The 22,160-nt window shown below is 51.3% G+C and overlaps 2 protein-coding genes across 5 annotated transcripts in view; both read left to right on the top strand.

Annotated features, from left to right (window-relative positions):
- Positions 1-9,315, top strand: part of Sp2 (Sp2 transcription factor) — a 23,859-nt gene extending 14,544 nt beyond the window's left edge. For 2 of the 4 annotated variants that reach the window (XM_050156752.1, XM_050156753.1), the window contains exons 2-7: positions 579-655; positions 1,411-2,385; positions 4,998-5,310; positions 6,413-6,587; positions 6,777-6,970; positions 8,251-9,315. In XM_050156752.1, coding sequence (XP_050012709.1) covers positions 579-655; positions 1,411-2,385; positions 4,998-5,310; positions 6,413-6,587; positions 6,777-6,970; positions 8,251-8,351 — 1,835 coding nt within the window. In that variant the 3' untranslated portion in view covers positions 8,352-9,315. Of the gene's footprint in view, positions 1-575; positions 656-1,410; positions 2,386-4,997; positions 5,311-6,412; positions 6,588-6,776; positions 6,971-8,250 lie in introns of all 4 variants that reach the window. The other 2 variants (XM_050156751.1, XM_050156754.1) reach the window with 1 other exon arrangement.
- A 4,918-nt stretch (positions 9,316-14,233) lies between these two features.
- Pnpo (pyridoxamine 5'-phosphate oxidase) lies at positions 14,234-20,406 on the top strand. The gene is made up of 7 exons (XM_050156755.1): positions 14,234-14,521; positions 16,029-16,153; positions 17,256-17,355; positions 18,236-18,289; positions 18,527-18,655; positions 18,955-19,025; positions 19,200-20,406. Exons 1-7 carry the CDS (start codon positions 14,384-14,386, stop codon positions 19,366-19,368), a joined length of 786 nt encoding a protein of 261 aa, XP_050012712.1. The 5' UTR covers positions 14,234-14,383; the 3' UTR covers positions 19,369-20,406.
- The last annotated feature ends 1,754 nt before the right edge of the window (positions 20,407-22,160 follow it).

Raw genomic sequence — 22,160 nt, 5'->3', positions numbered from 1 at the left:
TATATAGTTATCTATGCACAATAGAATTTACTCAGTGTTCATTCTTCTTCCCTATGGGGTATATCAATTGTCCAGTGTATAGGTGTAAAATTCACGTAAAGGAATTACCCAGCTGCCATCTACTGATTCGTGGGGCCCTTGTGTCTTTGTGTGAAAGCTGAGCTTACAGCTTATTTAGAAAAGGACACAGGAGTGTCCTATTCAGGAGTGCTGGCCTAGCCTTTCTTCAACTCCCAAACTGGTTTGCATCTAGCTTCAGCTGGATTGAGCTGGTAGCTTCAGTTAGTACAAGACTTTACCCCTAATGGAGAGATTTAGAGTCAACAGTGTCCAGCAGGGGGTGCTCCAGACCCACCATAGCCAGTCTTGAGACAGCGGCCTGGCCCAGACAGATGAGTGTGAGCAAAGGAGATGGTCACCCCTGACAAGCATGGACTGTGATGCTCGAACTGGGCCCATGTAGGAAAAGCTGTTAACCTCTCAGAGAAGCAGCGAGAGAGGCAAAATGAAAAGCTGAGGCAAAGAGCCCTGGGTTCTCTTCAGGTGTCTTACCTATTGCTCCATCTTTCTCCCAGCAGATCCACAGATGAGCATGGCCGCCACCGCTGCTGTTAGTCCTAGTGACTACCTGCAGCCTGCTGCCGCTGCTACCCAGGCAAGTGCACAGTGGGCTCTGAGGGCAGGGGCCAGAGGCTGGAAGAACAGTGAGGTGGATTTTCCACCTTATTCTGCCTGCAAACACCCAGGAAGATCCACGTATCCTCATTCTCTGAACTGAGACACAACCACTTGGCTAAGGTGTCAAAACTGTGCAGAAAGAGCAGTATTAAACTTGGCGTTCCCAAGGCTAGGCTGTTAGTAAGTCCCTGCTGCACATGCATGGGTACCTGAGTTCCATTCCAGGTTCCCATGTAAAAAGCTGGGCATGGTACTTCATGCCTATAGTCCACTGGCCACCTGGTCTTGCTCAGTGAGCTTCAGATTCAGTGGCAGAGGCAGGCGGATCTCTGTGAGTTCTAGGCCAGCCTGGTCTACAAGAGCTAGTTTCCAGTACTGGCTCCAAAGCTACAGAGAAACCTTGTCTCAAAAGACCAAAAATAAAACCCCATCTGAGATCCAGGATGTGTCATTGTCCTTAACACTAGGCCAGCAAGACCAGTAGGAAAGCATCTCATGCTGTTGGTCTGCCATGGCCAGGGCCACTTCTGGTGGGGAGGGGAGGGGTTTCACCCTGAGAGACCTTCCCTGTCTTTTTCCTTCACTTTATGGAGTGGGAACCACAGCAAGGGGCCATGGGGATATGGTGATGGCCTGGAATGGGTGGGGAGGAGCTCTCAGAGCTGCTGGGATCACTGTGGCAGAAGGGTGTCTTCCCATCTCACTCCTGTCCCCTGCTGGTTCTTCTTGCAGGACTCCCAGCCGTCTCCCTTGGCCCTGCTTGCTGCGACATGTAGCAAAATTGGCCCACCAGCTGTTGAAGCTGCAGTGACACCTCCTGCTCCCCCACAGCCGGCCCCACGGAAACTGGTCCCTATTAAACCAGCCCCTCTTCCACTCAGTCCCAGCAAGAATAGCTTTGGCATCTTGTCATCTAAAGGAAATATACTTCAGATTCAGGGCTCTCAGTTGAGTGCCTCCTATCCTGGAGGGCAGTTGGTGTTTGCCATCCAGAACCCCACTGTGATCAACAAAGGGAGCCGATCAAATGCAAGCGTACAGTACCAAGCAGTCCCGCAGATTCAAGGGAACAGTTCCCAGACCATCCAGATGCAGCCCAATCTCACCAACCAGATCCAGATCATCCCAGGCACCAACCAAGCCATCATCGCCCCCTCGTCATCTGGCCATAAGCCTGTGCCCATCAAGCCAGCTCCTGTCCAGAAGTCAAATACAACTACCACCCCTGTGCAGAGTGGGGCCAACGTGGTGAAGCTGACAGGTGGGGGCGGCAACGTAACACTTACCCTGCCGGTCAACAACCTGGTGAACACCAGTGATGCTGGGGCCCCCGCTCAGCTCCTCACTGAGAGCCCCCCCACCCCATTGTCTAAGACTAACAAAAAAGCCAGGAAGAAGAGCCTTCCTGTCTCGCAGCCATCGGTGGCTGTGGCTGAGCAGGTGGAGACGGTGCTGATTGAGACCACAGCAGACAACATCATCCAGGCAGGAAATAACCTGCTGATTGTCCAAAGCCCTGGTGGGGGCCAGCCGGCTGTGGTCCAGCAAGTCCAAGTGGTGCCCCCCAAGGCTGAGCAGCAGCAGGTAGTGCAGATCCCCCAGCAGGCACTGCGGGTGGTGCAGGCTGCCTCTGCAACCCTCCCCACCGTTCCCCAGAAGCCCTCCCAGAACTTTCAGATCCAGACAACGGAGTCTGCGCCAACCCAGGTACCACAGTCCCTCTGCCCCGCCTCCCTCTCCTCTGCTCACCCTTTGGCTTGCTTTGGAAACTGAGGTAGATCATCGCCAGGTCTGATGGGAAGTTGGAGTCACCATCATTTGGGTGGGCAGGGAATGACTTCTGCCCTGGGGTCTCTTCGGGGCTTAGGCCAAGTAGGCCTGATCTGTAGAAATCAGATGGGACAGGGATATCTGGTCTGTTGTGTTCTTTCATTGTGGGGTAGCTCCAGGCATGACTGTGGGGTAGATAGGAATACTTTTGTAATAAAATGTTTTCATCATAAAATTACATACAACAGCAGCAAGAATGAGAATTCAGGTCAGAACCACAGTAAAGTAGGAAAGTTCACGAGGACAAACTGCTGCCTACTGTTAATGACAAGAAAGATCACAGGTAGGACAGTTAGGCTTTTTCCTTTTCTGAGGCAGCGCCCCACTGTATAGCTCAGATTGGCCTTCACCTCACTGCGTGGCCCAGGCTGACCTCAAACTTGAAGTCCTTTTCCAGTGTCAATGCTGGGATCCCAGGTGTGAGCCGCCATACTTGCTGCTTTCCACCTGTGCTCACCCTCTTCTCCCCTTACCCCAACATGGTTTCTCTTGTGCTTCATTTGTGTGTGTGCATGTGGGAGTGTTTGTGCATGTGGGAGTGTGTGCATGTGGAGTGTGTGTGTGCATGTGGAGGGTGTGTGCATGTGGAGTGCATGTGGAGTGTGTGTGCATGTGGGAGTGTGTGTGCATGTGGGAGTGTGTGCATGTGGAGTGTGTGTGCATGTGGAGTGTGTGTGCATGTGGAGTGTGTGCATGTGGAGTGTGTGTGCCTTCTAGTCCAGATCCCACGTGAGGTTTCTCCGAGCCTGCTGTATTTCACTTAACATGATGACATCTCTTTCTGGCTGCTCTCATCACACTGTGTCCTCGCCTCTTGGTTAGGCCAGCATCCAGAAGGCCGCTTTCACAACTGTTTCTGCATCTGCTGCTGTCGCGTCTTCTACGTCCCCTCTTTTGCAGCTGTTAAGTCAGCTGGTCGTTGTGCCAGCTGTTCAACTCTGTCTTTTCTTTAGATGCCAAGTGGCTGGAGAGATGGCTCAGCAAGTAAGAGCACTGGCTGCTTTTCCAGAGGTCCTGAGTTCAGTTTCCAGCAATCACATGGTGGCTCACAACCATATAGAAAGAGATACAGTGCCTTCTTCTGGCTTGTAGGCATAACATGCAGGCAGAACACAGTGTACATAATAAATAAATAAAGCTTAAAAAAAAACCTCATGAAATCAGTAGTGAGATGCTGGTATAATTGGGAGGCTCCATTTAGGCTTCACTGCGTGTTCCAGTTAATAATTCTTAAGGACTTGACCTAAAGACTTTGTCCACCTTACACGTGGTTGTCACGTCTCTTATCTGAGACACTTCCTCACACCCCACTCCATGGGGCTGGGAACTAAACTCAGGACTCTGGATCCTAGGCAAGTGCTCTGCTTCAGAGCTATCCCCAGCCCGCTTCCTTTTTAACTTGACGGCATGACCCTTCTACTGTGTGTTCGCGTGGTTTCCTGCATGCGCGGGTGCAGGCTGTGCATGCTTTCAGTGCGGTGTCCCAGAGTGGATGTGTGCCGGGCTCTGCTGTCCCATTGCCGGGGTGGTTACAGTGTCAATGCCTAACAGATCTGTGCACTTTAATAGTTACTTTCCTGTGTGTCTGGAGACATCTCCCACCACTCAGAGGGTGAAATGCATGCTATGCAAGTGTGGGGACCAGAGTGAGAAGCCACATTAAGCGGACGCAGTAGCTTGCACCTGCCCTTGCAGTGCTCACACACGGGAGTAGACAGAGCTACCAGAAGCTCTGTGAGCCAGCCAGCTGGGCATTCAGGCATGAACAAGACCCTGCCTCACACAGGTAGAAGGCAAGGATTCACACCCAAGGCTGTCCTGTGACTTCCACAAGCACATGTGCACACATAAACACACATATACCACACACACACACACGAGATAAAAATTTTCTTCCTCTTTGTATTTCATTAGTATTTTGAAGAGTGATGACATTTTCAGATAAGACAAATATCCTGTTTCTCTTTGAAAATTTTTAGATGTATTATCTTTTCTGTGTATGAGTGTTTTGCTTGTGTGTATGTATGTGTACTTTGTGAATGTCTGGTACCCCAGGTCAGAAGAGGGCATCAGATCCTCTGGAACTGGAGTTAGGGATGATTGCGAGCTGCCATGTGGATAAGAGGAACCTGGGTCCTCTGGAAGAGCAGCCGATGCTCCTAAACACGGAGCCCCCCTCCCCCTTCAAAGTGGTTTTGCTATGTAGGTTAGGCTGGCCTGGGTGTTGTGCTTTTTTAAAATGTTTTAAATTTTCCAATTTTGAGATTTAGTAGTTACATTTTTCCATACTAAGGAAATTAAAGGTTTGGCCGCAGGTCAGTAACTGTTTATGCCGGTCTAGTGCCCTGTTGAACATCAGTATTGTCTGGATACATGTTTGGGCTGGTTGGAGGACGGGATGACGGAGGTGTCCAGTTTTCCCCTGGATAAGGAAGGCTGTGTGAAGGTGCCGGTGCCATCTCTTAGGACTCTCCTCTCTGGTCCCTCAGGTTTATATTCGTACACCTTCTGGTGAGGTACAGACAGTCCTCGTCCAGGACAGCCCCTCAACAACAACTGCAACCACCTCAACCACCACTTGTAACAGCCCTGCACCCCGAGCTCCCCAACTGAGTGGCACCAGCAAAAAGCATTCAGCTGCAATTCTCCGAAAAGAGCGACCCCTGCCAAAGATTGCACCTGCTGGGAGCATCATCAGTCTGAATGCTGCACAGTTGGCGGCAGCTGCTCAGGCCATGCAGACCATCAACATCAATGGAGTCCAAGTCCAGGGTGTGCCTGTCACCATCACCAACACTGGCGGTGAGGGAAAGTCCTGCAGCCAGGGTGTTGACTTTGTATTCAGCATGTGGGAATCCTGAGCCATTTCGAGACAGGGTTTCTCTGTGTAGCTCTGGCTGTCATGAAACTCACACTGTATCACACTGTAGACCAGGCTGGACTTGAACTCATGCCTCTACTCCCAAGTGCTGAGCTCAAAGTCGTGTGCCACCAACTCTCTGCTAAGGAAGGCTTCCTTTTTTTTTTTTTTTTTTTTTGGTTTTTCGAGACAGGGTTTCTCTGTGGTTTTGGAGCCTGTCCTGGAATTAGCTCTTGTAGACCAGGCTGGTCTCGAACTCACTGAGATCCGCCTGCCTCTGCCTCCCAAGTGCTGGGATTAAAGGCGTGCACCACCACCGCCCGGCTTTAAGGAAGGCTTCTTAAAGAGAAAGGCTGGTGCTGAGGTTTAGTGGCAGAGAAGGGTGTCCTGGACAGTAGGACAAGCTTGTGCTGCACACGAGTTCAATGAGGATAAATGCTGTGAATGCAGTCTTGAAAATAAGAGGGACAGGGACAGATGGCTCTGTGTTAAGAGCACTGGCTGTTCTTCCAGAGCCTGGGTTTAAATCCCAGCACCCACATGCTGGCTCACGACAGTCTGTAACTAGTCCCATAGCATCTGATGCCCTCTTCTGGTATATAGATAAACATGCATGCAAAACACCCATATGCATAAAATACGTAAGTAGATCTTTAAGAAACCTAGGGAAGAGGGTGAGCTGAGCTGCCTAGCAGAGGTGGTCTTCATTCTGCATGGGAGTAGGGCAGCTGTCCAGGTTGAGGTCACGACTTTCTTCCTCCCTACTGAATTTCTATCTTGCATTTTATGCATTTGGTCTGTCCACTTTTAGGAGACACTAAGAGGGAAGACAAGGTAGCCTAGAGTGATTTTCCCAAAGGTCATTAATAAAAAGTTCTTAGGAGCGTTTCCTGCCAGAAGCATTAGAATCTCAGAGAGGTCCTGGCTCTCACTGCTCTTCAGAGTGTTAACTGCCATGACTCATCCTTAACTTGTGCAGGAGGCGGAGGAAGAAGGTCTGGCCTGGACTTCCTTTCCTGAACCAAGTCCTTCTCTCTTCCATAGGGCAGCAGCAACTGACAGTGCAGAATGTTTCTGGAAACAACTTGACCATCAGTGGGCTGAGCCCCACCCAGATCCAGCTGCAGATGGAGCAGGCCCTAGCTGGAGAGGCCCAGCCAGGGGAGAAGAGGCGGCGTATGGCCTGCACGTGTCCCAACTGCAAGGATGGGGAGAAGAGGTAACAGACAACCGGGGCCAGACCCACAGCCTGACACACGCCCTGCTCCACAGTTCTCTGTGGACAGGTGTCAGCGCCCAACTCTTGCCTCCCAGCTCTCCTGAGCTCTCTGACCTGACTCCTATGTTTCTCTTCGTTCTCTCCCCTCCTATTCCCGTTTCCTCCCCACTGTCAACCCAACCCCCTCAGGTCTGGGGAGCAGGGCAAGAAGAAGCACGTATGCCACATCCCAGACTGCGGAAAGACTTTCCGGAAGACATCCTTGCTTCGGGCCCATGTCCGTCTGCACACTGGCGAGCGACCCTTTGTCTGCAACTGGTTCTTTTGTGGGAAGAGGTTCACACGGAGTGATGAGCTTCAGCGACATGCTCGAACCCACACAGGTCAGTCTCCTTGTGCCCTTCAGCTGCCCTTTGTGCACCGCCACCCTGGCTGCTCAGGAGTGTCCTCAGCCATGCAGACCGCCATGGAGCTCCTCCAAGGCACTGAGCTGTTGCCCAGAGTCGGGTGGCTGAACTCCACAGCGTGGTCACCTTTTGTCATTTCTGCAGAGCTGCTTAACAAGCTCTGAGCTGGGCAGCTATCGTCCTGTCAGAGAGACTGAGGCAGGAGGATCAGGAATTCACAGCCAGCCTGGGTAACATGAGAGACTGTGTCACAAGTAAAAATAAATCAGAAAATCCCACCAAGCACTGAAGAGGTTTGTCAGGCACTGTGGTTTGCATTTTCAGCTAACTTCAGTTAATCCCAGGAAGGCCTTGGAGACGCTTGGAGAAGTGGCTTGTGGTGGGCAAGCTGGGGTCCAGTTCAAGCCCTCGGGCTCTCAAGCCCACCCCCCTTTTTTTGAGATGTACCAGTTTGTCTTAGGACTTGACCCCTTTTGACTCAGCCCTCTGCGCTTGGGATACAGGCAGGCACGAATCTTCGTGAACTAAGCCAGTCCTCTCTTTTGTCTTGTCTCAGCTTTCCAAGCGTTGGGATTACAGGTGGAAATCAACATACCCAGCTTTTTTAAGACAAGATTTTGTTGTGTATCCTAGGTCTACCTTAAACTCTGGTGGTCCTCCTGTCTCCTGGATGCTGGTATTACAGGCCTGCGAGGGTTGGTGTCAAGGTTGCTATCACAGTCCTGTGCTTTAACGCACTCACAAATACAGAGCACCCTATAGAAGGTGCCCAGTGTCCACAAGGAACACTGGCAGATACAGCTGTAGTGAATGGTGCCCTGCTGAGCAGAGACTGGAGTCAGGGGACATGTGACCCAAAGTTACAGCTTCTAGCTGGATCAGACCCCCTCAGAGGCAGAAGTATAAATACCCTGACAGTGTGGTCCAGAACTTGGTGGGTGAGCATGTCTTCCTGAAAGGAGGATGTCGATCAAAGTTTAAACTCCTAGGCACACAGTCCAGAATAAAGCAGGTTTACAGAGGCTCAAGGGAACAGTCTTGGCAGGGAACAAGGAACTCATTGGAACGAGGTGGATTAGAAGGGACAGCTGGGGCAGAGAGATGAGATCAGAAGATGCCGGGAAGGACCCTGTTAGTGGCATATGGAGATGAGGCCAGGTCAGCTTTTCCTGGGGCTCTCACGCGTGCTTCTCCTTTCTGGGACTGTGGCAGTGTCTGTACGTGGGCTCTTTGGTAACAGTTATTTCCTCTTCCAGGGGACAAGCGCTTCGAGTGCGCCCAGTGTCAGAAGCGCTTCATGAGGAGTGACCACCTCACCAAACATTACAAGACCCACCTAGTCACGAAGAACTTGTAAGGCCAGCTGAAGCAAGAGGCATCTAATTGGCCTGGGTCTGTGGTGGACAGGTGCCCACAACTGCCCTGGGCGGCCCTCACCCTACTCCTGTTCTGTGGCTGTGTCCCCACAGGGAGGGGCTTTTCTCCTATGCTCCCCTCCTTCCAAAGGCCCTTCCCTTCTCATCAGGAGCTCCTGGCCTGCCCAGGCTACGCACACTGGCCATGCCCAATGAGACGTTCTAAACCAGGACGCGTGGGGACCCTTATTTCCAAAGGAAAAACATGCATTTCACTCCGTCGAGGAGCAAAGTGAGCCCCCTATCCTAACCCATGCCCTGCCCCAACACTGCCGGAGTCCCATTGTGCCATGCCCCCCAGTCCTCTGCCTCTTGTCCCCCTCAGTTACCTCCCCTGGCCACTAGGGCCCTGTACCCAGCCTCCCACTGACGCCCACCTCTGCGGAGGGCTGGGAGGCTGCCTCCACTCCACTGCCCAGCCCCTGCCATGGCTCTCCTCCAGACATTCCAACTTCCTATTTGAAAGGTCAGATGCCGGCGGACTCCTCCCACTCCTTTTTCTATGGAGAACGTTGCCTTATTCTCGGACTTCAGATGATGAACACTGTGTATGTGTGTGCTTTAAAGACATTTTATTTAATTGCTCCCTTCTTCCTTTCTTTACTAGCTGCCGCCCCTCACCTGCGTTCAGTTTAGGGTTTCGGGGGCAATGCTGAGCATAGGAGTTTTTTTTCTCACTAACAATTCTTTTCTAAATGACACATTTCAATTCAGATCTGGACTCACATGGAAACAACTTCCATTCTGACTCCCTCCACACCCTTTCATCTCGTCACCTTACCTGCCTGAGCTCTATTGTGTACAGTGTATATTGTATAATAGACGATTGTGTCTACGACATGTTTTAAAAAAAACATATTGCTTGTTATTTTTGAGGCTTTTAAATTAAACAAAAATCCAACTTTATTTTTTGTTGTAACTGCTTGAGGATGTTTTATTAATTAAGTGACAGATTTGTTATCCTTTATTAATGATGTATTTTGTTGGTCAGTGCTGGGCTAACAAAAATCTCTTGCTAATAAATTTAGTTGCCCGTGGCAAAGTCTGCTCTCGGCGGTTGGGCTCCCTTTGTCTGTTCCTTCAGAGTCCACGGTAGGGACTCCTGAGGAGGGAGCCCCGCACTCTCAACATACCCTCCTAGCCCTAGCAAGTCCAAACCATGGCCCCAAAGGAGAGGAGTGCTTGGAGCACCTCTGGGGACTTCCGGAGCCCAGAGATTAATACAGATGTCTGTTTTTCCTTCTCCACTAACCAGTCTTGCATCAGCTCTGTAGACTACATTGGCCTTGAACTCACAATGGCAGGAGGAAACCATCCTGTCTGTGGAGGACAATGTATAAGATGCACAGCCTGAGAGGAACTGAAGTGGGCACTGCAGTGAGTACCTCCAAGACCTGTTGCTTGAGGGAGGATGGATGGAGCCCTTCTGACCCTGCGCATCTTATGCATCTTATACTTTGTCCTCCACAGACAGGACGGTTCCCTTACCATCCCAAGGAGCCCTCAGGGCTGGGCTAGCTCTCTAGCCCTTGTCGGAAATCTTTGAGGTCAAGGTGAAATTAAAGGAACTGTAGCAAACACAGGACAGGTGGCAGCTGCATACAGAGGTCAGAGGAGGACACCGGGTGTCCTCTTCTCTTGAGACAGGGTCTCTCACTGAACCTGGACGCGTCCTTTTTCACTACAGATGAGCATTTCCTGAGCATGTCTGTGGGCTAAGATTTTTAGATGGAGCCACAGAAGCCATGTAATCTCCCTCACCCCACCTCAGAGAAGCTCCCAGGCTCATGAACAACACCAGCCACACTGGATGAACCTACAGACCAGGTAGGGAAGCCATCTCGGGGCAGGAAGAAGGGCTTAGCCCCACAGCCCCACTGGCAGGACACTGATAAGGTGGGGCCTCCCCAAGTCCCACCCACAGCAAGCCCCTAAGAGCTCTGGCGCAGCTGGGGAGCCTGATAAACTGCTCTGGCGGGAAGCCAGCCTTCACCTTTCCGTGTGCCTTGTGGTCCCCAGCCCACCCCACTGTTCGGGAACAAAAGACCCTTCCCGGCTCCCTCCTGCAGCGCTAGAGGTGGTACCATGACAGCATCATTTCACCATTGCCCCAAATTCCAAGCCACTCTTCTCATACAGCTTCAGCGTTCCTATGGCTTTAAGTGCCATTTTGGAGGCTCATGACCTTCCATCCGGGCCAAACCCTCGACAGCTCTGCTGATGGGTTCATCTGCCCCCCAAACTTCCACCACTGATAAGTAGCAGCAGCACCCACATACAGCCTAGAGTCAGTCCTGTGAGCTGATCCCCTCTCCACACTCCCTCTCAATACTTACGCATTGGCCACATCGCTCTCCTCACCCCTCACCTCCAGCTTCCATTGGAATAACACTAAAGCTGTTCCCAGCTGCTTCCTGTCACTGGTCTCACCCTCCTTTCCTTGTTGTCCACTTGGTCACCAGTGCCAGGTTCCAAAATACAAATCCGATCGCTAAAATTACAAAGCAAAACCAGTATCATGCAGTGGTGGCGCACACCTTTAATCCCAGCACTAGGGATTTAAGGGAGGCAGAGGCAGGACAGAATCCTCCGAGTTTGAGGCCAGCCTAGTCTACAGGGGCAGTTCCAGGATAGCCAGGGTTACAAAGAGAAATGTAGTCTCAAAAAGCAAAGCAAAAAAAAAAAAAAAAAAAAAAAAAACACCAAAACAACAACAAAAAAACCTAGCTAGGGAGGCTGGAGAGATGGCTCAGTGGTTGAGCCTGCTCTTCCAAAGGTCCTGAGTTCAATTCCCGGCAACCACATGGTGGCTCACAACCATCTGTAATGAAGTCTGGCGCCCTCTTCTGGTCTGCAGGCATACAAGCAGACAGAATATTGTATACTAAATAAATAAATATTTAAAAAATGTGTGAAATCCAAGTTAAAAAAAAAAAACAGGTAGGTATAGTGGTGCATGCCTTTAATCCCAGCACTTGGGAGGCAGAGGCAAGAGGATCTTTGTGAGTTCAAAATCTACAGAATGAGTTCTAGGACAAGAAACAAGAGCAAAATAGTGAGACTCGGTCTTGAAGGGGAAAAAAAAATGAAAGAAAGGAGCAATAATCTCATCAGACAATTGAATGAAAAGGTAGTTTAAAAAAATGAATAAAAGTGATGCATGACTTTAATCCAGTACTAAAGAGACAAGAGGCAGGAGTTTGTACTCAGCCTGATTTACATAGGAAGACAGCAAGTTCCAGAATAGTCAGAGTTACATAGTGATAAACTGTCTTGTCTTTTAAAAAAATAGGGGGGGAGTTAGACTTTGGAAGCAAACAGTCAGGAAACAGCCTCTGAACCCCAAGCTTCTCAGCTTCATCCTGAGAGAGCAGTGCAGCTCTCTGTGAAACGCAATGCAATTTTGCAAGACATTGCTTGGCTTGAGTTAGGCCTCTCTCAAGAAAAGAAGAACACTAAAAAGTTGCATGCAGTACCAATACGAAAATGCAGTGCCCGTTCCAAAAAAAGACTAAAGGAAGCGCCAGCCATGGCTGTTCTGCCGCTGGTTACACAACCGCAGGGCAGCTTTGTGGTTCAGACCCCAAATCCCACCAAGCAGAAACGCACAACACAGGCCTGTTTGTTAACTCGAGACAAAGGGAAAACAGAGTAGTCCACAGCAAACTTCATAGATAAATGCCAAGGAAGGGAGAGGCTGTCAAACCCAGAGATCCCCCCACCCTCCCGGTTTGCATTTGTTTTTATGGTGGTGGAAGGAAAGCATTTGCCACTGAGCTACCTATCCAGCCCTGAATGAAATCTTTCTTCCTTTTTTTCTGGCTTTTCTGTAGACCAGGCTGGCCTTATACTCAGAGATCCGCCTGCCTTTTGCCTCCCCAGGTACATCTTCTTCTACTGCCGGCCACCTTCCCTCTTCCTGACACCTGTCCCAAGGCCCATCTGACAAATACTCCTTGAGACAAATCTATTGTCAGTTCCTCCGCTGAAGCCTGTCTGAACTGGGCTGTCGCCATTGATTCTGTTTCCCTTTGCCTAACAGAAACATGTTACCACCTGCGATTCTCTCTGGCTCATAGGTCTGCCCCACTGTGGACAGGAACCAGGCTGTTGCCTTCACTTTGGTAACAGTAAGACCTCACTCAACGCCTGGCCCAAAGGTAATCTATAGCAAAGGGTTATCAGATGGATAGGATACAAAAATACACATCTCGTAGGAGTTTTTGGTTTTTGAGATGCTTTGTAGACCAGGCCTGGCCTCGAACTCACAGAGACATGCCTGCCTGCAGGGGTCACTATGTAGCCAAGTTAGATCTCATGATCCTCTCCCCTCAGTCTCCCAAGGGCTGGAGTCACAGGTGTGTGGCGCCACACGCAGCTCACGCTCTCGACTTTACAGTCTTAGCCTATAAAACTCTAGCTCCAATGAACACGTAGCCCAGAGTGGAGCTGTCCAAGGAACACTAATGACTACTTAGGTCAACTGCAGTCTCCATCATGTTCATGGGAGCAACAATGATAGCCCCCAAAATGCCAACCGGTGGAGAACCCACAGACTCATACAACTGAGCTTTGTCTTTCTCGAGACGGGATCTTATGCGGTCCAGGCTAGCCTCACACTTGCTATGTAGCCAAGGCTGGCCTTCAACTGAGTGCGGAGATTATGTATAGACACGCACCACTATGGCCAGCAAGCTCCGTCTTGTTTCTGGGCAGCAGATTCCGTTGATTCAAGCTCTGAACATAGGATGGATGACAGGTTCCCGCGGCAGATGTAAGCCTGCCAAGAAGTTCCTTACCTGACAAAGGTCTAGGTGCCTGTCTAGATGGCTTGCTCCTGTGGTTCCCATTCCAGATGCTGGCAGACACCAGGGCTACAGTCATCTCCACCACACCTGCTTCTCAGTCCTACATCTACAGCCTGAGGTCATTCTGCAGGCTCCCGTCCCTTGTACCCTCAGCTAGCTATTGCTGGCATTGACCATGAACTATGCCTCCCCACTACCTAGGAAGGAAAAAGAAAATGTAAAAAAGGGGAAATAACCAAGATGCAAGAGGCCTGGGAGAGGGGCAGCCCTTCCATCTGTTAGCGCAGTGGCTAGTATGTTTTATCCACTGCCCAGGTATAGGATGCGCTGAGCCCAGCCCACCCCTAAGGGAAACGAGGCAGGAGTGGATTCCAAGGCATAGGGGAATACCACTCCGGTCAGGGGTAGCCGGATCGCAATTTTCCCTCTTCTTTCTATTCAGCTGCCTCCCTTCTCACCTCGCAGTCTTCCCCATGACACCAGAGCATCTTCCCAGTCCCCAGAGTACCACCCCACAAGGCCCTCAACACTTGTCCTATATGGTCCACAATCCGTTTCTACCTTTGCTACTCTCAAGCCACAGCCTTTTCCCTCCACCAGACTAACTCCTTTTTCTCCATGTCCCATCACCTTGCTTCAGAGTTCGGCCCTAATGCCTTGTTTCCTTCCCCAATCTACCAACCTCTGCTTCCAGGAGGTGCTTCCTGCCCTAGGCTTTTTTTTTTTCCCCAGTAGCTCAGCCACTTAATGCAGACCACTCCTCTCCAGCTCCCGAGACTCCGCCCCGCCCCTGCCTCGGCTGCAGCGGTCCCTATACCTTTAACAACCCTCCACGTGCGTGTTAACGGCAGTGACAGCATTTCCTTGTCTCTCTGCTCCCAATGAAGCTCTCTGCTTCCATTGGCTGCTGACTTCCTCTGTTCTCGTTCTAATTGGCCTCGCTTCAGGAAACTCAAACCAATGAGTTCTCCGCGTCCGTCTCCAAGCTCTGATCCTGGACAGTTATTGGCTGTCCTGGCACCTTGGCTCCGAGAATTTAGAACTTGTTAGCTTGTCTGGGCTGCTAGCTAATTCTTCCCAGGCTAGACACCCAGGCTAAGCAATTGGTTCCGAACCCGGAGGAGCCCAGGATCAGGCGACGCCGGGTCACGTGGCCGGCTGCCTACATGACGTACGGGCTGCTGAGCGTCAGCGTGACGTTCAGGCGACCTTCGAAGTGGCCAGGCTACCTCCGTCACCTGTGCTGTCGGGGTGCTGTCATGGACCTGGGACCGATGCGCAAGAGTTACCGCGGGGACCGAGAGGTGCAGCCGCTGACGCCGGGGCACGAAAAGGGGGTGTTTCTGAGTCATCTTCCAAGGGGTTGGAGGAGCGCCTTGGGGCTTCAGGGGCCACTCATGGGGCAACAGGATTTAGGGATCACTCTGATGGGAGAAGGTTGTTTCAGAGACAACTAGGGAGGAAAACGTGGGAAAAAGATGTGTCATAGGCCGTTGTGAAGGGTACTGACTTCAGAAACCACCTGGGTTGGAACCCAGCTTTTTTTTCCCCCACCATATCACCTTGAGCAATTTATCCTCTCTGGGCCTCAGTTTACTAATCCATAAAGTGATAATACTGACTTTACAAGGGTCTGTGGGTCTAGGGTTTTTCTAATTTTTACGTTTTCATTCATTTAGTGTGTGTGTGGTGTATAGGCCAGAGGACAGTTTTTCAAGAATTGGTTTTTTTCTTCCATCATGTAGGGCACCCAGGATTGAGCTCAAGTCGTCAGGCTTGGTGGCAGATTCCTTTACTGGCTGAGCCATCTCACCAACCTGTATTCAGGCATTTGCAAAGTACCTATACAGTCCCAAAACCCTGGCCCGTGGTGGCGCACGCCTTTAATCCCAGCATGCAAGAGGCAGACGCAGGTGGATCTCTGTGAGTCTGAGGCCAGCCTGGTCTACAAGAGCTAGTTGCAGGACAGCTGGGACAGTAACACAGAAAAACCCTGTCTCGAAAAACAAAGACAAAACAAAACAAGTCACAAAACACGGTATAAAACAATAAAGGGGTGGAGGGTGGGTCTGTAGCTCAGTTGGTGGAGTTCTCGCCCAGTGTACGTGCACAAAGGTTCTGGATTTTGTCCTTAGCGCCAAATAAACTAGGCGTGGTGGCTCTGAAGTTCACAATGAATTCAAGGCTAACCTGGTAGCTTAGTTTTTACCTCCCTCAGTACCTGCTGGGTGTTTTTTTCCTCCTCAGCTCAGGGACCAAGAGGTCAATTTTGGAAGTGAGATCTAGAGCTGCGTCTGCTAAGCGTGACTGTGGGTGAACATTTCCAGAAGTGCTTGTCTAAAACATAGGTCTTCGTGAAGCTTAGAACTAACCCATGAGAAACGATGAGTGGCCTGCGGGAACTTCAGCACTCTTGAACCCTGGTTCATTCCTTCCTGGTTAGGACACTTAGAAACTTACTGGGTCATTTTATACCTGTTTCATTTCCTATAAATGGGCACAGAATCTACTTCCTGGTAGTACTCTTATTTCAAGGTGTTTTTGTTTGGTTTGGCTTTTCAAGACAGAGTTTCTCTGTAGCTTTGAAGCCTGTCCTGGATGGAACTTGCTCTGTAGAGCAGGCTGGCCTCGAACTCACAGAGATCCGCCTGCCTCTGCCTGCTGAGTACTGGGATTAAAGGCGTTCATCCCCCCCCCCCCCCATGCCCAGTTTGTTTCAAGGTTGCATTTACACTTGAAAAGTACTTCAATCCATACCAGGCACAAAACAAGCATTATGTGTTCACTAAATGAGTCAGTCTCTCTTTCTAGGCATTTGAGGAGTCTCATCTGACCTCTCTAGACCCCATGAAGCAGTTCGCTTCCTGGTTTGAGGAGGCCGTTCAGTGTCCGGACATAGGGGAAGCCAATGCTATGTGTCTGGCTACCTGCACCAGGTAGGCACAGCCGTGGGCCCCTGTGTGGGTGGGTCCAGATGGTTGAGACTTAGGAAGGCCTAAACTAAGGGCACTCAACTGTATGTCTGCAGTTCTACTAAAAGAGCCCCAGCTGAGTTACCAATCTTCTCTGAGCCCCAGGAAACCAGTCCTTAACTGGTAAACCAAAAAGCCAGCTCACTAAATGCTCTCCAGCAATAAAATGCAGCTCCTTATACATCTTGATCCTTGATGTGTCTACTCACGCCCCTGACTTCCCTCATGCTCGTATCTGCCCCAAGCCCTATGGCCCTTCATCTTCTGGGGCTGCTCCCGAGGCCCTTTCCCTCTCCTGAAACCCGGCATAGGACTTGCCAATCAGTCCTACCCTTTGAGAAATCTGTCTGTCTGTCTCTGGTTTTTTTGAGACAGAGTTTCTCTGTGTAGACCAGGCTGGCCTCAGACTCAGAGATTATTTCCTGCCTCTGCCTCCCGAGGGCTGGGATCAAAGGCGTGCGCCACCACCACCCGGCGAGAGATCTCTATTAGCCTCCAACTCAGTTGCTCTTGTCCCTTCTCACTAAAGCACCAGGCTTGGAGACAGGGCTTTGACACCACCCTCTGGGTTATCACCCAGAGCTCTGAGCAGAGGTCCGTCCATCACTGCCTCTTTTTGAGTGCTCGGTTGGCTCCACGCTTTGATGTTGGTCCTTTCTCTTCCAGTCTCACGTGCTTTTCAACATTGTCACAGTAAGGTGCCATGGACTGGGTAGCTTAGGCAATAAAAGTTTACTTTTTACACTTCTGGAGGCTAGAGGTTCAAGAGCAAGTGGCTGTTGGGGATGCTGTATGCCATACATCCCTTAGGGAGACCCTGCTTGATCCACAAGGAACCCGACAGTGGTATCACACTTGTACCTCCAGCAAAATTCCCAAGGGCGTTGTTTGATGGCACTGGACCCCACAGCTTGGCTTTCTGACCCCTCTTCCCCCCAGCCCCCCAGTTTGTGGCTATGTATTACACGATTGATATTTGCCTCCCTAAGGGGCGTGGCTGAAGGGGTTGCTCAGGGGTGAGAACGCTGGACTGGTTTCTGACCTGATGCTCTGCTGTGTGCCCTAGAGATGGAAAACCCTCTGCCCGCATGCTGCTGCTGAAGGGCTTTGGCAAGGATGGCTTCCGCTTCTTCACTAACTACGAGAGCCGGAAGGGAAAAGAGCTGGTGAGGGTCAGGGCTGGCAGGGCCAGCCTCCACCCTGTTTACGAGGTCTTCTTGCCACTCCCCTGCTTCATCCTGTCTCTGCTCAGGCTCCCTCCTGCTTCAGGACCTTTGTACTCTGAATGAATGACCCACACCCCCCACTCCATCACCGCTACCCAATCAGCTGCCATTCCTGTGGGTCTCAGCCACATGGTCCCTCATTAGGGAAGCCTTCCTCACCTAACACTGAGTCAGCCCCTGGCACATGGCACTGTTTGCCCACAGGGCACCTTACAGCTTTGCTTTGTCATTTCTTTTCAGCCTCTCATGTGCATTTGTTTATGTGGTTACACGATGGCTATTTGCTCCCCAGTAACCTCTGTGGAGTAGAGGTTGCCGCTTTTTATTTAATTGGTTTTGTACCCAACACCTGTTCTAAGGGGCGCCGGAGTCGGCGTTTCATTTGTATTTAGTCATGCCACCCTGGGGTACATTTCATGGCACCTCCCAAAGCTCTATGGGTGAGCTGGGTGTGGAGGCTGAGGCAGGAGGATTGGCACAGGCCACACAGTAGGACTCTATCTCAAAAACAACAATGAGAACAAAACAAACAATAACAAACATATCTAACGCCACAACTCTGGTGGTTGGAGAGGCCAAGCCTCACTCAGGAGTTAAGCCGGCTTAAACCCGGCTCTAGCACCAGCTGTGTGAACTTCACGTAACTGCCCTGAGAGCCTGTCTTCAGAACTGAAACAGGAGGCTCGCCTTTGAGAGTTTAAATGAGATGGAACAGTGAATGCATCTGTCGAAAGTCTCCTCCATCTCCTGCCTTCCTCCTCCGCGCAGGGAGCATCGCTTTTCTGTGTCAGTGATATCTATGACTTCCCTCTTGTTTCAGGACTCGAATCCCTTTGCCTCTCTTGTCTTCTACTGGGAGCCCCTGAACCGGCAGGTGAGTGAGCATCTCCAAGACAACTTCCTGTGGACTGTGTGGGCAGGGGTCAATTTATAAACGATTGCAAGGAGGGTCCCCAGGCCAGGCACATTATTCTGCCTCTCACGCACTCTCAGACGGTCTGGTTGGAGCTGAGTGGTGGGGCAGCAGATAGAGAAAACAGCAACAGGGCGTGTGCCGGAGAGAGGGATTGGTAGGACCCAGCATCGCCTAGCCAGGGTCATCCGCTTGCAGGTACGTGTGGAGGGCCCTGTGAAGAAGCTGCCTGAGAAGGATGCCGAGAACTACTTCCATTCCCGCCCCAAGAGCAGCCAGATTGGGGCTGTGGTCAGTCGGCAAAGTTCTGTGATCCCCGATAGGGAGGTAAGCGGGGCTTCAGCATGGTCCTCTTGATTCCTGAGCCTCTGGGCACAACCCCAGGGACTGTCTCCAGGAGATGCCAGGGCCCTGTCAATCTAGCAGAGAGAAAAAGACGACGCTGTCCCTGGGAAGACTGAAAACAGGCCTCCTCTGTCTGGCTCTCCTGTTGACCACTGCCCCAGAACCCCTCGCTCCCCTCTGTCTCCCGTACCTGGCCGGGGTCCTGCCCCAGAACCTATGTTCATAAGTCCTTAAGTGGATCATCACCCATGCCTGGCTCCTACTCTGTCTTCCCTGAACAGTACCTGAGAAAGAAAAATGAGGAATTGGGGCAGCTCTACCAGGAACAAGAGGTGCCTAAGCCGGAATACTGGTAAGTGATACCTGTCCTGATGGACATCCAAAAGGGACACGGTGGCGGGGTGGCGGGGGGGGGGGCAGATCTCCTTCTCTGGGAAACCCTTGCCAGCTCATCCCAGGAGCTTCCTGAAAGAGAGCTTAGGATGAGAGAGGAGGAGGGCACAATAAAGCTCTGCTTCTCCCGTAGGGGTGGCTACATCCTGTACCCCCAGGTGATAGAGTTCTGGCAAGGCCAAACCAACCGCCTGCATGACCGTATTGTCTTCCGGCGAGGCCTGACAGCAGGAGATGCCCCCTTGGGACCCATGACCCACCACGGGGAAGAAGACTGGGTGTATGAGAGACTTGCACCGTGACTCTGGACTCAGAATGTTGGGGAATCGTCTGAAATCAGCTGGAAGAGAGTGGGGGAGAGCTGCTAAGAGAGCGAAGGACTGGGAGCCAGGTCTACATTTCTCTCTGTTTTGGGGGGCGCTTGGGCTTAAACCCTAGGACCTTTCTTATTCTAGGTAACACTACCGCTGAGCTATAGTCCCAATATTTTTTTCTTAACCTTTTATTTGGAGACTAAGTCGCCTCGGCTGGCCTTGAACTCACTGTGTGTGTACCCCAGTCAAGTCTTGGCCTTAAGTTCCTCTTGCCGCAGTCTTTTGAGGAGCAGTGGTTACAGGCCAGTGCCACCAGGCCCAGCTCTAGTCTTTGTTTTTAAACTAAGTCCATTTCCCTTCCTATCCATCCTTTATGTCAAAGTCTCTCCAGGACTCGAACTCCTGAGCTCCTTCGAACTCAGCCGGAGCAGAGAGTGATCCTGTCATAGAGAGTCACGAATGGCAAAGGATCTCATAATTATCTCCCTTGGCTTTGCTTGTGGGTTTTGGAAAAGCCCATCGAGGGGGCAGCAGCTGGTATGACTCCGTTTCCAGCAACAGAATCATCAGGCTGCCGACGTGCATGGCTCACCGGCCACAGAAAGGAGACTGGGCCAATTCGTGTTTTCTGTGGCTCAGCCAGGATCAGAGAACTACTGTTTGTTCTGGTTGGCCATGAACTTGTTACTCTGGACGCTGTACTTCTTTTTGACGTTTATGGGTGTGTGCGTCAGCCTCTGTCACTGACAAGGGTTCCTCTTCTGCGTTGATCCCCCTACTTAAACCTGGGTCCAGAAGGACATTGACCCTGTGGCCGCTCACCAGGCACCCTCCCCTCCCTCACCCCTTTTGCTGTTGTGCCGTGGACTGTGACTTTGTTAGTATGTGCACATGAGTTGTTGAAGAGAACACCTTGCTGTACCCCACCTCTTTTAGGGGGTTGTGTATGTCTCCAGTTTTTAGCCTGATCTCAGCTGTCATTTCCAACATGCAAGTGTGTAATAAAAACTTGTCAGCTGTGCGTGACATTAATGCTTGACCTGACTGTTTTGTCGGTCCCAGGAGGAGGTACCTCAGCAGACAGGAAAGCTGGGGAGCAAATGGATGTACAAGACTTTCCTCCCTCCTAGCTTCTGGCCAGACAGATTGGGTCCAGCAGGGGGAGCCCACTGGCTAGAGTTGACCCTTACTGGGCAGTGGAGGCCAGTTCCAGGCGGCCTCTTCTGCCTCCCCCTTCCTCCGCTTGGGTGGCTTCCCAGTGAAACTGTGGTTGATAACCATGGCCTCTCCCGGGTCCTGCATGTGTTTGCACTCTCGGTTCCTCCTCCTCCTCCTCTTCCTCCTCCTTCTAGCAGCTCCTGCAAGCTTGCAGCTGCCTTGCTTGGGACTCCCTGGGGCAGCTGGGTCTTTCGAGCCAACCAGGCCTTCAGCTTAGGGTGACATGTACTGTCTCCTTGGAGGATTCCTGCAGAGATCATTCTAGGGCATGTGAAACACAGAGACCCCATGGAAGGAAGTTCAGCAGTAGCATGTTTGTCTAGCATGTGTACATTCAGTCCTCAGCATTGTGTCTGGTGGAGGGGAGGGGGCATAAACCAAGTGGTATGGTTCATGCCTCTAATCCCAGTTCTTGGGAGGCTAGGACAGGAGGATTGTAATGAGTTTGAGGTCAGCCTGTGCTGCATAGTGAGTTCCAAGCCAACTTGGGCTGCACTGTGAGCGCCTGTCTCTAAAAAGCAAAACCAAACACGAGTCTATACCCAGTACCCATCTTCATTTCCTGTCTGGAATTAGGTACTCCCTTCAGGATGGCTCTTAGAGGCTACCCAGACTCTAGGCTCACGGTTGACTCTCCCATGGGTTCCAGAGCTTTTACATTCCTCTTGGCGGCTGTCACCTCCCAGTGGCCTAAGACCTAAATGCTGTCCTGTATCATCTCCCATGGCATTCTGCAGAGGGCAACTGTTCCTGCCCCTGCCACCCCAGCACACAATAGAAGAGGTTCAAGAATGGAAGGTGCTGGGGTGTGGGGCATCATGGGTCACACAGACAGACCAGCTCTCCCTTTAACCAAGTGCCTGAGCCGGGCGATGGTGGTGCACGCCTTTAATCCCAGCACTCGGGAGGCAGAGGCAGGCTGATCTCTGTGAGTTCGAGACCAGCCTGGTCTACAGAGCTAGTTCCAGGACAGGCTCCAAAGCCACAGAGAAACTCTGTCTCGAGAAAAAAAAAAAAAAAAAAAAAAAAAAACAAGTGCCTGGCCAAGGGCTGGTAGCTTAACTAACCTCTCTCACCCTCTGATAACTCCACCAGAAAATGGAGCTGACAGCAGTACCCATCTCTCATGATGGGGGCAGGGAGGACTAGGGAGACAGCCTGCTGTGAGCAGTGTGTGTGGTAAGCTAACAGCAAGGTTGCAAGGTTGGGGGGCATCTCAGCTCTTTGTGGGAGACTTTATGAATTGAGTAACAGACCTAGAAAGTTCTGGGAAGAAGAGGGGTGCAAAAGGCTGAGGTAAAGGCAGGGCCCCTCAGTCCATTTTCTGTTCAGCTCCTGCTCTGCCTCCCTTATCCCCTGAGTTCCCCTGGCCTGGGCGAGGCACTTGACAAAGGTCTCCTTGTATAGATCTGTTTGTTTTGGCAATAGACTTCCTCAGCAACAGCTCCCTAGGGTGGGGTGGCCCTGCAGACTTTGAGGCACTGACCTCGAAGCTGTTGAACCACATAGCTGAGTGGCCACCTTGGTCTTTCCCACCGTGAGCTCCAGGGATTTGACTGATT

Source organism: Alexandromys fortis, unplaced genomic scaffold (assembly GCF_014885135.2).
Source record: "Alexandromys fortis isolate MF-2015 unplaced genomic scaffold, M_Fortis_MF-2015_v1.1 scaffold_31, whole genome shotgun sequence".
Taxonomy (NCBI): Eukaryota; Metazoa; Chordata; class Mammalia; order Rodentia; family Cricetidae; genus Alexandromys; species Alexandromys fortis.
This window is presented reverse-complemented; position numbering and strand designations above follow the sequence as displayed.

Coding starts and splice junctions, on each gene's coding strand:
- Pnpo (XM_050156755.1), top strand. CDS start 14,384: ATGACGTACGGGCTGCTGAGCGTCAGCGTGACGTTCAGGCGACCTTCG. Junction 14,522..16,028: donor GTTACCGCGGGGACCGAGAG/GTGCAGCCGCTG, acceptor CTCTCTTTCTAG/GCATTTGAGGAGTCTCATCT. Junction 18,656..18,954: donor CTGTGATCCCCGATAGGGAG/GTAAGCGGGGCT, acceptor TTCCCTGAACAG/TACCTGAGAAAGAAAAATGA.